The 13,347-nt window shown below is 39.5% G+C and overlaps 2 protein-coding genes across 5 annotated transcripts in view; one reads left to right on the top strand and one right to left on the bottom strand.

Annotated features, from left to right (window-relative positions):
- Nucleotides 1-1,279, bottom strand: part of GFM2 (G elongation factor, mitochondrial 2) — a 50,447-nt gene extending 49,168 nt beyond the window's left edge. For 2 of the 3 annotated variants that reach the window (XM_011959249.1, XM_011959251.1), the window contains exon 1: nt 844-1,279. The gene's annotated coding sequence lies outside the window, so the exon portion shown is untranslated. The remainder of the gene's footprint in view (nt 1-843) is intronic. The other variant, XM_011959250.1, reaches the window with a different exon arrangement.
- Nucleotides 898-12,260, top strand: NSA2 (NSA2 ribosome biogenesis homolog (S. cerevisiae)). Of its 2 annotated transcripts, XM_011959252.1 has the most exons (6): nt 898-1,271; nt 3,127-3,314; nt 3,410-3,560; nt 4,843-5,022; nt 8,025-8,217; nt 10,789-11,000. In XM_011959252.1, exons 1-6 carry the CDS (start codon nt 1,269-1,271, stop codon nt 10,854-10,856), a joined length of 783 nt encoding a protein of 260 aa, XP_011814642.1. In that variant the 5' UTR covers nt 898-1,268; the 3' UTR covers nt 10,857-11,000. The 2 variants fall into 2 exon arrangements, with proteins under 2 accessions (XP_011814642.1, XP_011814643.1); XM_011959253.1 differs by lacking the exon at nt 8,025-8,217 and having other exon boundaries at nt 10,789-12,260.
- The last annotated feature ends 1,087 nt before the right edge of the window (nt 12,261-13,347 follow it).

Below are 13,347 nucleotides of genomic sequence, written 5' to 3'. Positions count from 1 at the left end.
CCAGGAGTTCGAGACCAGCCTGGGCAACATGGTGAAGCCTCGTCTCTACAAAAAATACAAAAATTAGCCAGGCGTGGTGGCGCGAGCCTATAGCTCGCTACTTTTGAGGCTGAACTCGGAGGATCGCTTGATCCCGGGAGGTCGAGGCTGCGGTGAGCAGCGCTCGCGCCCCTGCACTCCAGCCTGGGCAACTGCGCGAGATGCCGTCTCAAAAAAACCCACAAAAACAAAAACAAAATACTGCCTCAAATCCAAGCACTAAGAATTAATGAAAGTATTCTTTTGGTACAGTTCTTTTTGTTCATCAACTGAATCACGTTGCAAGCTGTGAAGTAATTAAGGGAACTTTACTGCAACTGTGCAGTAAAAGGGCAAAATTGGCAGTGTATTCAAGTAGACGTACTTTTTCTTGTAGTGAATTACTTCTTGGCCTCTAGGGGGCCACTAAATACAAACCCACTCAGCATTTGATTCGGTGCACCAAAATGCCTCAGAAATTTCTGGAATCAGTCCTGTACCTCCAAAAAAACAAAATGTTATCTTCGTCTTTTTTAACAGTTGCAAAGGCCCAGTAGTTCTATTTTTCTGTACACTAAGTTTTCATTCCTCAGCATCCTTCACAATCGTGCACACATTACACAGAGTGACCGGAACAAAGATGAGTCGCCCTCGCCGAATGACAGAGAAAAACTTCCATATTGAGCGAACACCGAGGCGTGTCCGGAGGCCTTGTTGTCCTCCTCTGTGGCTGGCTGTGTCTGTCGCAGCCTGGAAGGTCAGCAATACCCAGCGCGGGACAGGGTCACAGGCGTGCAATGTCTCACAGCTCGGAGCAGTACTCACCTGGCATTAGGCCGCGTGCCGCAGGCCAGCTCGTCACCGCTGGGCTATTGAAGCAGGAAGCGCGGGCCGCGCCAAAGTCTGCAAAGGCCTCAAGTCTCGACACCAGCCTAGACAAACGGCCTTGTACCTAAACGAAATGAAGCTAGGATTTTTCCGCTCTGCCGCCTCAAGCAGCCACACCTCCACACTTCCGGCGGTGTACCGGCCAAATGCCGCCTGCCAGCAACTTCCGTCCTCCTAGTCTAAACGCAGAAAACGGAGGCTCGGAACCGCTGCGTGGTTCTTGCTCTTCACTCGACCGTTTTAAAGCGTGACCCTTTCCTGTCCGGGCCTGCGTGTGGTGGGCTTGTGGGTCTTTGAGACCCGAAAATTGAGAGCGTTTTCGCACACCAGGGGCTGCTCCTGGCGGCCCTGCGGCCGTCACCATGGTAAGGAGGATGCGTCGGACGCCCGCGACATACAGTTTGCGTTAGTGGGACCTGAGGGCTCTGGGGCGCTGGAGCAGGAGGTGAGCGGTGGTAGGCGGAAATGAGAACTGCTAAGGGAAAAGGATGGTGGACTCCATGGGGTGGGCTCTGAGGAGTGAAAACAACTTCACATTCGAGACACAGAGGCTATTTGCCAGAACACAAGCTTTGGAGCAAGATTTTACCCTTTTTTTTTTTTCTTTTTGATCCACCGCTAAGAGTCCTAAAAATTACTGATTTCACCACAAGCGTGGTTATCAGCACCAGCGCCTAATGGGAATAAGGTTGTGCCTTGTACAATCTTAGATGTTAATCCCACCCCTTTCATTTTACTGTTGAGGAAACTGAAGGTGTCAAAATGAAGGGGTCCTTGCCAAAGACCAGACAGCTAATGAATTGCGAAGCCGGACTTAACGGCCCAGATCTAACTGCCAGATCCTTGCTCTTTCTGTTAGGTCTCTATCTTGCGTTTCTTTGCGAAGTGGCATTCCATACACCCTTCATGTGATTGCTGCAAAGTTTATGTGATAGCAGTTGGTAGCAGCACGCCTTGCTATTTGTTGCTTAACACTGTTCTCTGTGCTGGACTTGGCTTTGTATCATTTTTATTTTTGCAGCCTTAAAATACGAATAGACACGCCTGGCCTCGTGTTTAAAATAAAACGTGTCTAAAAAGCAAAAAGCATCCCATACATTGCTGGTGAAATGAAAAATAATGCACTTTGGAAAACGGTCTGGCAGTAAACACATGTCCACATGAAGACTTGCATGCAGTTTATTGCAGATTTATTCGTAATCACCCAAAACTGGGAACAACCCAGATACCTATCAACTGGTCAGTGAAACAGTGGTATATCCATACAATAGCATACTACTCAACAATAAACAGAATTGAAGTACCTATACCTGCAACAAATTGGGTGAATCCCAAACCAGATTCAAAAGGCTATGTACTACTGTTGATCCCTGTTTCTTTCTGGGAAAGGCAAAACTAGGGATAGGTATCAAATTGAGGGTTGGAAAAGAGGATTGACTTCAAAGTGACATAGGGAATTTTAGGGGGAAATGGAAATTCTCTATTTTGATTGTGGTGGTTACAGAACTGTGTAGTTAGTGAAAACGTAGAACTGCACGGTGGCTCACGCCTGTAATCCCAGCACTTTGGGAGGCTGAGGCGAGCGGATTACGAGGTCAGGAGATCGAGACCATGGTGAAACCCCATCTCCACTAAAAATACAAATAATTAGCCTGGCACGGTGGCGGGCGCGCCTGTAGTCCCAGCTGCTCCGGAGGCTGAGGCTGGAGAATGGCTTAAACCCGAGGCGGAGCTTGCAGTGAGCAGAGATCCCACCACTGCGCTCCAGCCTGGGTGACAGAGCGAGACTCTGTCTCAAAAAAGAAAAGGGGGAAAAAAAAAAAACTTAGAACTGTATGCCTAAAAAGGACAGGTTTTACTGTGTGTAAATTATGCTTCAATAAAACTGACTTAAATTTTTTTAATGTGAAATGAAGATGTTATTTAAAAAGCAAATTATGTCAAGGAAAAAAGATACTGTAATCAGTTCATCCCTTTTGTGGTCCAGTAGATTTTGGAATATTCCCTACTGAGATTATTAGAAATGTAAGCCTTGATGCCTCATATCATTCAAGATCAAAATTTAGCTTACATCATGTGAATAGACTTAATGGTGCAATTATCATTCAAGTAAGTGAACATTTGGATGAAACAGGATCTTTATGCTGTGTAAAAGCAAGCATTTTAGAATAATTGTCAGTACTTTTAAAAACTAAAATAACATTTCTTGCATCATTATAGCCACAGAATGAATACATTGAATTACACCGTAAACGCTATGGATACCGTTTGGATTACCATGAGAAAAAGAGAAAGAAGGAAAGTCGAGAGGCTCATGAACGTTCAAAGAAGGCAAAGAAAATGATTGGTCTGAAGGCTAAGCTTTACCATAAACAGCGCCATGCTGAAAAAATACAAATGAAAAAGACGTAAGTGGTCTCATTTATTTGTCGTAACAAGTTAACATCTTTTGAGTCATCATTATTAAAACAGATAATTTTGAATCTTTTTTCCTTCTTGGTAGTATCAAGATGCATGAAAAGAGAAACACCAAACAAAAGAATGATGAAAAGACTCCACAGGGAGCAGTACCTGCCTATCTGCTGGACAGAGAGGGACAGTCTCGAGCTAAAGTACTTTCCAATATGATTAAACAGAAACGAAAAGAGAAGGCGGTAAGCAGTAACAATTGAAGTCTTTGTTTTGTTTAGGAGAATTACTTAAATTCAAATTTGAGGTTCTTGTTTCTTGGTTTAATTTCAAACATGAAGTACAGCTATTATTCCCATTATTTAGATGTTGAAGTCTTTGTAAATTTAGTAATAAAAAAACTTGCTTTCTCATCATAAGGTTTTAAAATTTAAGTTTTAAAAAAATTATTAGAATGACATATGAAATTAAAAAGCTGATAAGGAGTGAATTTCAAATTCAGTATTTGTCTTCCTGTTTGAAAACCCACAATGCTGTGCAGTCATAAAGAAAAATACAAATGCTTCTTTGTGCTGTTCTGTAGTGCCAAAATTGGTTCAAAAGCAGAATGGTGGAAAACTCCCTGAGTTATCACAAAAAATGTGGCTTTTTAAAACACCTGTGAATAGATTAGCAGAAATCCAGATAAAAGAATATGCAGTATCTATATTTAAAGAATTCCTTCTACTGCCTTACACTACTTCAGTTTTTTTCATAGAATTTGCACTCAAGGGAGGCATAAAACATCTGGTGAGGACTTTGTCTTACTATTAATGTAATCTACAAATCCATTTCAGGAAGAAATACAAAGACATATTAAGAGGTGGAAACACTCGTCCAGTGTTATGCTATTAAACATTAGTAAACACATACACTGCTTATAGAAGTCACCATCGACTGGGCACAGTGGCTCACGCCTGTAATCCCAGCACTTTGGGAAGCCGAGGCAGGTGGATCACCTGAGGTCAGGAGTTCAAGACCACCAGCCTGACCATATGGTGAAACCCCACCTCTACTAAAAATACAAAAATTAGCTGGGTGTGATGGTGTGTATCTGTAGTCCCAGCTACTCGGGAGGGTAAGACAGGAGAATTGCTCGTACCCAGGAGGCAGAGGTTGTAGTGAGCCAAGATCGCACCACTGCACTCCAGCCTGAGCAACAGAGCGAGACTCCATCTCAAAAAATAAAAAATAAAAATAAATAAAAAATCATCACCACATTACAGGTGGTATTTTCTCACCCATAACACAGCAATAAGATTTTTAGCTTAAGTCAACCATTTATTTAATGTACCCATGATATATAAACTTGTTCTGTTTAATTTGCAGCTTATGAGGAGACAATACAGAACTCTAGAATAACAGTTGAGCCAAAGATGGTTAAGCAAAAAAAAACAGATCTACTGCTTTGTACAACTAAAACATACTTGACTTACTCTCATTGTCCTTTAATAACAATATAAACTTTTAAGTGTGGCACATTTTTAGGGAAAATGGGAAGTCCCTCTGCCTAAAGTACGTGCCCAGGGAGAAACAGAAGTATTAAAAGTTATTCGAACAGGAAAGAGAAAGAAGAAAGCATGGAAGAGGATGGTTACTAAAGTGTGCTTTGTTGGAGATGGCTTTACAAGAAAACCACCTAAATATGAAAGATTTATCAGGCCAATGGTAAGTCCTTGGAAGAGTGTAATGACTGAAATATTAGTTCACTTTGTTAAATAGGATAAAGAACATTATAATTTCCTGAAATTCTTTAAATTGATGTGGAACAGATTGGAAGATATTTTTATGCTATTTTTGTTATTTTAAGTTAGTGATAGAAGTTATTTAGTACTTTTTTCACTAGTTAAGAATCTTTAGCCGGGTGCAGTGGCTCACACCTGGAATCCCAGCACTTTGGGAGGCTGAGGTGGGTGAATCACCTGAGGTTAGGAGTTCAAGACCAGCCTGGCCAATGTAGTGAAACCCTATCTCTACCAAAAAATACAAAAAGTAAGCTGGGTGTGGTGGCGGGCGCCTGTAATGCCAGCTACTAGGGGGCTAAGGCAGGAGAATCACTTAAACCTGGGAGGCAGAGGTTGCAGTGAGCCGAGATCACACCATTGCACTCCAGCCTGGGCAAGAAGAGCAAAAATCCATCTCAAAAAAAAATATATATATATATATATTTTCAGCTTCATAAGAGATTTGAAAAAGTAGTGTCATAAGACATTGTCAGTAAATTCTGACTTTTAAACATGACATATTAGAATCTTCATTTTCTTCATATTTTCCTCATTCAACTAGTGATCTGCTATATGCCTAATATTGTCTAGGTCTCAAAACACTTCTTGTCTTTGACAACAGTTCGAAAACTTGACTAGGACTGTTTTGTAAGAGTCAGTTTCAGTTTGGTAAGGAAAGTATCCAAATGCTCTTGAAAATCATTGAAAAGCCAGGCGCGGTGGTTCATGCCTGTAATCCCAGCACTTTGGGAGGCTGAGGCAGGCAGATCACGAGGTCAGGAAATCAAGACCATCCTGGCTAACACTGAAATCCCGTCTCTAATGAAAAAAAAATACAAAAAATTAGCCGGGCATGGTGGTGGGCGCCTGTAGTCCCAGCTACCTGGGAGGCTGAGGCAGGAAAATGGCATGAACCTGGGAGGCAGAGCTTGCAGTAAGCAGAGATCACACCACTGCACTCCAGCCTGGGGGACACAGCAAGACTCTCTCAAAAAAAAAAAAAAGGAAAAGAAAATCTTTGAAAAATGGAAGATAATTTAATATAGCTTAATTTCTGTTGAAGGCAGCAATAGTAATATGACCCCAAACTTCCCCACCCCTGGGGAGAAACATAATTGAAGATGTATTTTTGCAAAATCCCTTCAAAGAGACTGAACTATTCTCCCAGTTAGATACATAGCCTCAAAAAAAACAAAGTATCAGAGAGAAGAAAGTTGCAACATGCTCAAATCCTAGTGTTCAACCTAATTTTTTTTTTTTGGTTTTGAGACGGAGTCTCCCTCTGTCGCCCAGGCTGGAGTGCAGTGGCGCGATCTCAGCTCACTGCAAGCTCCGCCTCCGCAGTAGCTGGGACTGACTACAGGCGCCCGCCACCATGCCTGGCTAATTTTTTTGTATTTTTAGTAGAGATGGGGTTTCACTATGTTAGCCAGGATGGTCTCGATCTCTGTGATCCGCCCGCCTCAGCCTCCCAAAGTGCTGGGATTACAGGCATGAGCCACCGCACCCGGCCAACCTGAGTAATTTTTAATAGATTAAAATATTGGCAAACAGCCTGTTTCTGTAAATAAAGTTTTAATGGAACACAGCCATGCCTGTTCATTTACATATTGCATAACCCCCACCCCCAGAATTGAACAGTTGTAACAGAGGCCATATGGCCTGGCAAAGCCTAAAATGTTTACCTTTTGGGTTCTTTACACAAAGTGTTTGCCCACCTCTGGATTATATCATGGAATCGACTTGTTTTGGTTTCATATTCACATTCTGAATATATTTTCATAGCCTTACCAGTTCTACAGGGAGAGAATATACATGTCAGGCTACTCTAGGTTTTCTGTAGTTTCACAGATTTGTCATTGTGAATTAATCAGATGGCATCCTGAATGGTGTCAGTTTCTTACGAGCTTCATTAATGAATCTGTTAACTAAGAAACTGATTTAGTGTTGTTTTCTCCCCATCCCCATACACGTAAAAATCAAGACTGCATACTACACCCTAAAAGACCCTATTAGGTGACTGGGTGATTCCATAACCAGTTTCTGTAACAAAGACCTCTCTGGGCCTTCTCCAGTCTCATATTACCATCAACCTAAAGAAAGCTAACAATCCACTCCTTTTTTCATCATGGGAGGTAGCTGAGGTATATAAAGACTTGGAATCAGGATATTTAGGTTTGATTCTGTTTACCACTCACCGTTTAATCTGGAAACAAGTCATTTAACCTGCTGATCCTTGTTACATCATTCAAAAACAGGAGAGAGATGTGTTTGTTGTGAGGTTATTGTGTTTACGTGAGCCAGTTGTGAGCTAGCATAGTGGCCTGGTATATGTCAAGTCCTTAGTAAGTCTAAGTGTAGATGACTAGACAGTAAAAATCTGAGTATGTTGCTAGGTAGCTGTTACAGGGCAAAAAAAAAAAAAAACTCTTCGGAGGCTAGCTGTGGTGGCCTGTAATCCCAGCACTTCGGGAGGCTGAGGTGGGTGGATAGGTTGAGAGCCCAGGAGTTGAAGACCACCAGGCAACATGGCGAAACCCCATCTCTACAAGAAAAACACAAAAATTAGCTAGGCATGGTGGTGCGTGCCTGTAGTCCCAGCTACTCAGGAGCCTGAGGTGGGAGGATGTCTTGAGCCCAAGAAGCCCAGGATGCAGCGAGTCAAGTAATGCCACTGCACTCTGGCCTGGGCAACTGGGCAAGACCCTGTCTCAAAAAAAAAAAAAAAAAGAAATTCTTAGGTATATGTGTGGGTTTTTGCCCCACATATTTATACTGTAACCATCAGGTTTTTACTTTGTAGAACATATTTTATTAGCTGCTTTAAGATGACATTATGCAACCATAGTTTTTTGGAGATGGTTGAAAAAGATAAGCAAAAACGACCACTACTCATCACTGTTAACATTCTGGACGTGAACATTCTTATGTTGTTTGACTTACTAGGGCTTGCGTTTCAAGAAAGCCCACGTAACACATCCTGAACTGAAAGCCACCTTTTGCCTGCCGATACTTGGTGTAAAGAAGAATCCCTCATCCCCACTGTATACAACTTTGGGTGTTATTACCAAAGGTACTGTCATTGAGGTAAATGTGAGCGAATTGGGCCTTGTGACGCAAGGAGGCAAAGTTATTTGGGGTAAGTGAATTTTTGAATACAGGGCTGTTGCTATTCTGCAGTACTAATAGAAATACTCTTCAAGTTGATGTATTAAAATACACAGCAAATTTTTTTAATGCAGTAGAGCTAAGTTAAAACAATGTAAATCAGATGTAAATCTTTAGTAAAAAATATAGAAAAAGTAGTTATAAATACAATTGTTTTAAAATTTAGCTTACTAGTTTTAGTTACATAAGGTGTAATACATTCTGTTAAGATTTATTTTGATCCTTTTTGGCCAAGCGCAGCAGCTCACGCCTGTAATCCCAGCACTTTGGGAGGCTGAAGGGGGTGGATCACCTAAGGTCAGGAGTTTGAGACCAGCCTGGACAACATGGCAAAACCCGTCTCTACTAAAAATACAAAAAAATTGGCCAGGTGTGATGGCAAGCACCTGTAATCTCTGCCATTGGGAGGCTGAGGCAGGAGAATCACTTGAACTCAGGAGGTGGAGTTTGCAACGAGCTGAGATTGTGCCACTGCACTCCAGACTGGGAGATAGAGCAAGACTCCATCTCAAAAAAAATTTTTTTTTAACCTTTTTAATAAAAATTATTTATTATAAGGGAAGCAGAGGCAAAGTTATAACTAAGAAATATTGTAAGAAAATAGAATAAATTAACCATGAGCAGAGGAAGGGAGGCATATATCAAACATATTTTAAAAGCGAGGTCAGCTGACATGAAGTATTAGCCAATGACTTAAGATGTTTTCTGTATGAAAAAATTTCTTTTGCCATAAGTTTACAAATATTATGTAAATACTTCTTATATTTACATGCTAACATTAAGAGAAAATACCTATTAAATTTAAAGAAATAGAACTATCTGTCCCACGCAGATAAACTGATAACTAATTGAAACTGCCAGGAGTGGTGGTTCAGCCTGTAATTCCAGCACTTTCGGAGGCTGAGGCAGACAGATCATCTGCGGCCAGGAGTTCAAGACCAGCCTGGCCAACATGGTGAAACCCCATCTCTACTAAAAATACAAAAATTAGCCAGCTGTGGTGGCCCACGCCTGTAATTCCAGCTGCTTGGGTGGCTGAGGCAGGAGAATCGCTTGAACCTGGGAGGCGGAGGTTGCAGTGAGCTGCAATTGTGCCATTGCACTCCAGCCTGGATGACAGAGCGAGACTCTGTCTCAAAAAGTAATAATAATAATAATTGAAACTGACTTAAAACAGTTTAGTTCATTCTGTTAATGGGATTCTCCTGACCTCCCAGAAATCACGTAGAAGCTTCCAGGCTTTAAAAAGCCCCCTTGCTATCCGGGCGCAGTGGCTGACACCTGTAATCCCAGCACTTGGGGAGTCCAAGGCAGGCAGTTCACTTGAGACTGGAGTTGGAGACCAGCCTGGTCAACATGACAAAACCCCATCTCTACTAAAAATACAAAAAAATTAGCCAGGCATGGTTGTGAGTGCCTGTAATCCCAGCTACTCGGGAGGCTGAGGCGGGAGAATCGCTTGAACCTGGAGCTTGCAGTGAGCTGAGACCATGCCACTGCACTCTGGCCTGGGAGACAGAGCAAGCCTCCGTCTCAAAAATAAGTAAAATTAAGATATTCTGATCCTTTTTAATAAAAATTGTTTATTACAAGGGAAGCAGATGCCTTCGAAGTTATAACTAAAAAAAAAAAACTTGTAAATAGAATAAATTAACCATGAGCAGAGGAAGGGAGGCATACAACAAACGTGTAATCACAATAGATCAGTAATAAAACAGAAACGTGTCATGCACTAATTTTAAACGCCCTTATTTGCTTAGTTTTCTACCTTTAGTACCAGATCCAACTACCAGATCCAACTTCTTTGAAAGGGAAGAATACACACTACAACTTCTTCAGTGATTGGCTTATACTTCATGTCAGCTGACCTCAGTTTTAAGATACGTTGTTACCTTGACTTGAAACTCATTTAAAACTTGATACATTTTCCGGGAATAATCATGTGAAAAAGTGACAATGCTCAGGTCAATCCACAAAAGCCTGTTAATGCAATGTACTAATAACATGGAGCTGACCATTATTTGCAAAAACACTGTTTATATGAAAATTGTATTCAGAACTCGTTTGTTCTTAAATGATTGAATTTTGTAAAATCTCATTTATCCTTTACAGTTCATTTCTTACTTATTAAAAGTGGTAATTAGTAATATTTTAGGCATGGTTGGGCGCAGTGGCTCACGCTTATAATCACAGCACTTTGGGAGGCCAAGGCAGGCAGATCATTTGAGCTCAGGAGTTCGAGACCAGCCTGGGTAACATGGCAAAACCCCATCTCTACAAAATACAAAAACAAATTAGCCAGGCAGTGGTGTGTGCCTGTGGTCCCAGCTACTCAGAAGGCTGAGTCAGGAGAATCGCTTGAGCCCAGGAGGCAAAGGTTACAGTGAGCCGAGATCACACCACCGCACTGCAACCTGGGGAATAAGAGTGAAACCCTGTATTAAGACAGGAAAAAAAAAAAAGGGCAAAAGTTATATTCTTTCAAATTAATTTTTATTAGCTAACAACCCTCCCTTTTCCTTTTTGGTTTTGTTTTCCTTAGGAAAATATGCCCAGGTTACCAACAATCCTGAAAATGATGGATGTATAAATGCAGTCTTACTGGTTTGACAGCCATTTCATATATAATTATCGAGGACTACACACCAATTGAGAAAACTGCCATTACTGTGATGTTTCTGAATACTACCGAACAGCCATACATGTCTGCAATGAAGAGATTTATTAAATTGTAAACATTAAAATGGTCCTGTTCTATAAATGGTCTTTATTTTGAAATCTGCCTAGACTCCATATTCATAAAATTGAATGAAAAAAAGCAAATATACAAATACCCTACTTCATCAATATCTGCATTTGTGCGTGGGTATTCGGTAATTTCCTGAAAACACCACCAGTGTTCGTTGAAAATGCCTTTCAAAAAGGTTAATACACAATTATGTGTCTGAGAATTTAACTGAAGTATCTTCTACCTCATTAATCATTAATCCTAAAAAAGGTAGCATTACTACAGATGCTAAGTTTACAGAGTTTACACTAAAGTATGTGAGAAGACACTAAAAGTTCAAAACTCAGAGAAACCTTTTCACCTGTGAAATTCAGTACAGCAAAAGGTCTAGTGAATTACATTCTAAACATTTTCATTTCATTTACCATGTGTAATAATACATACTTGGCACTATTTTCTACTTGAATCATGAAAATGAAAAAAATTAATACTAAAGTCTGTACTTTCTTAGCATTTTCTGTATTCTGAACAGTATATTTATACTTTCAGAATGGTATTAAGAATTAGTTTAAGTAACTCCAGCTAAGTTTTAAAAGGAAAAAGAAGACTGCACTGATTCCCTGAGGAGATATTTGTTTGCAGTTACTTAGATGATGTAAGAAGGTAAAGTTTTAGGGTTGTAACTTGGTGAAAGCACTTTTGTGATCTGTTATATGTTGTGGCTTTAAGGGTGGCAGTACATTACATTAATCTATAATCACCACATTGTTTTAAATTGTTTATTTTTTTTTTAAGAAGTCTGTCTTCAGAGTACAACCAATGTGATTAATTGTGCCTTTAACAAAGTCATTCAATGTCTAAACAAGTTCAGTATCTGAAACATCTTCATGAGGAAAACAGAAGGAAAAGAATTTCAAAACACAGATCAGGAAATAATCACAAAATATAGGTTTAATTACTACTTTTAAATCTAAAAAAAAAAAAGAAAATAAATATAAGTACTCCAGTAAGACTTTCTACTCTGAATAATGTAACATTTTTTCTAAGTTCTATAAATATACTAGAAGTTTTAGAACACATACAGACACTTAAGAAAAGAAAGGCTAGTTCCTTGGAAATGGCGATCTAGGATGATACAATCACTTGATGACAGAAGGTAAGCCTTTCTTACAGTTAGATTTTAGCAGATAATTTTGCCACTAATATAAATGGGTGATGTGTGGATCACAAGTTCTACAAGGCGAATAAAAATACTGACTCCAGGTAATTTCTGGATACTACAAAAATGAAGTTTGCTTGTTTTTTTAGAACCAAAATTACTATCTTGTAAGGTACAAAGAAAGCTTGATATTAAGTATGAAAACATAAGCATAACACTTGTAACTAAACACACCCATGAAAGACTAGATGACACCTGAAACGTTTTCCAAAATACTGTAACAGAGATGAGTAATACTAGTATAAATTCTTTATTTACATTAAGATCTGTTTCAGTTTGCTGGTGTGACCAAACCTTAGAAGGTAATCCCAAGGGATAAAGCAGAACGTAAGAGCAGATATTTAGATATTAGTACAGGCTCAATTTGATGCAATCATAAACCTTCAAGATTTCTAGTCACTGAAACCCCATTGTAAGTAGTGTTCTGGAGTCTGCTAAAAGTAAATCTTTAATGACTAGATGTTTTCCTTACCATCTACACTGAATGGAAATACCATGAATATAGACACATTTTAAGTAGAAGACCGACGTTCTAAATCATGCTGTTTGATTTTATAAAAAATCATAATAGACCCTCTCACCTTTAAAAGTTGTAGAGGAGCTTTATAATAAATTCTTAAATATACTAATTTCTGTGATGTCTAGCAATTGAATAATTTATAACTTGAAAGAACTAAAATACTGCTAATAACCATCTGCTTTATATTACACAAGGAAATATACACGTATGTACACAAAAAGTGAACTTCCTTCACAAACAAATAAGTTCACAAAGGACTATGTATAATGTGACTGGACATTCAACAACTAGACTAGCTGGTTGAAATCACATTTTCAGTCCCCTGTAATTGTGAAATTTTTTCTAATGCCTTGCAAAAACTACAGTTAACTGATTAGGTTCATGTAGGTTCCTTATTGAAGATAAACTGGTATAAATTCTATACTCAAGTTACTGAACATGAGTTAGGTTTTTCCAAGTGATCTAACTTTTCCTTTTATAATCTATAAATCCCAAAATAACATCTTCTGTCAGAGATCATCTGTAACAGAAGTGTTCTTGTGTGCTAAACAAAAACCTTAGAAATTGCTTAGAATTCACTTACTATTTAACCCAAACAAATTTAACAAGAATAAGTTTATACTGTTAGCTCCCA

Source organism: Colobus angolensis, unplaced genomic scaffold (genome assembly GCF_000951035.1).
Source record: "Colobus angolensis palliatus isolate OR3802 unplaced genomic scaffold, Cang.pa_1.0 Scaffold49, whole genome shotgun sequence".
NCBI lineage: Eukaryota > Metazoa > Chordata > Mammalia > Primates > Cercopithecidae > Colobus > Colobus angolensis.
The sequence above is the reverse complement of the archived record's forward strand: the minus strand, read 5'-3'. Positions and strand labels throughout refer to the sequence as shown.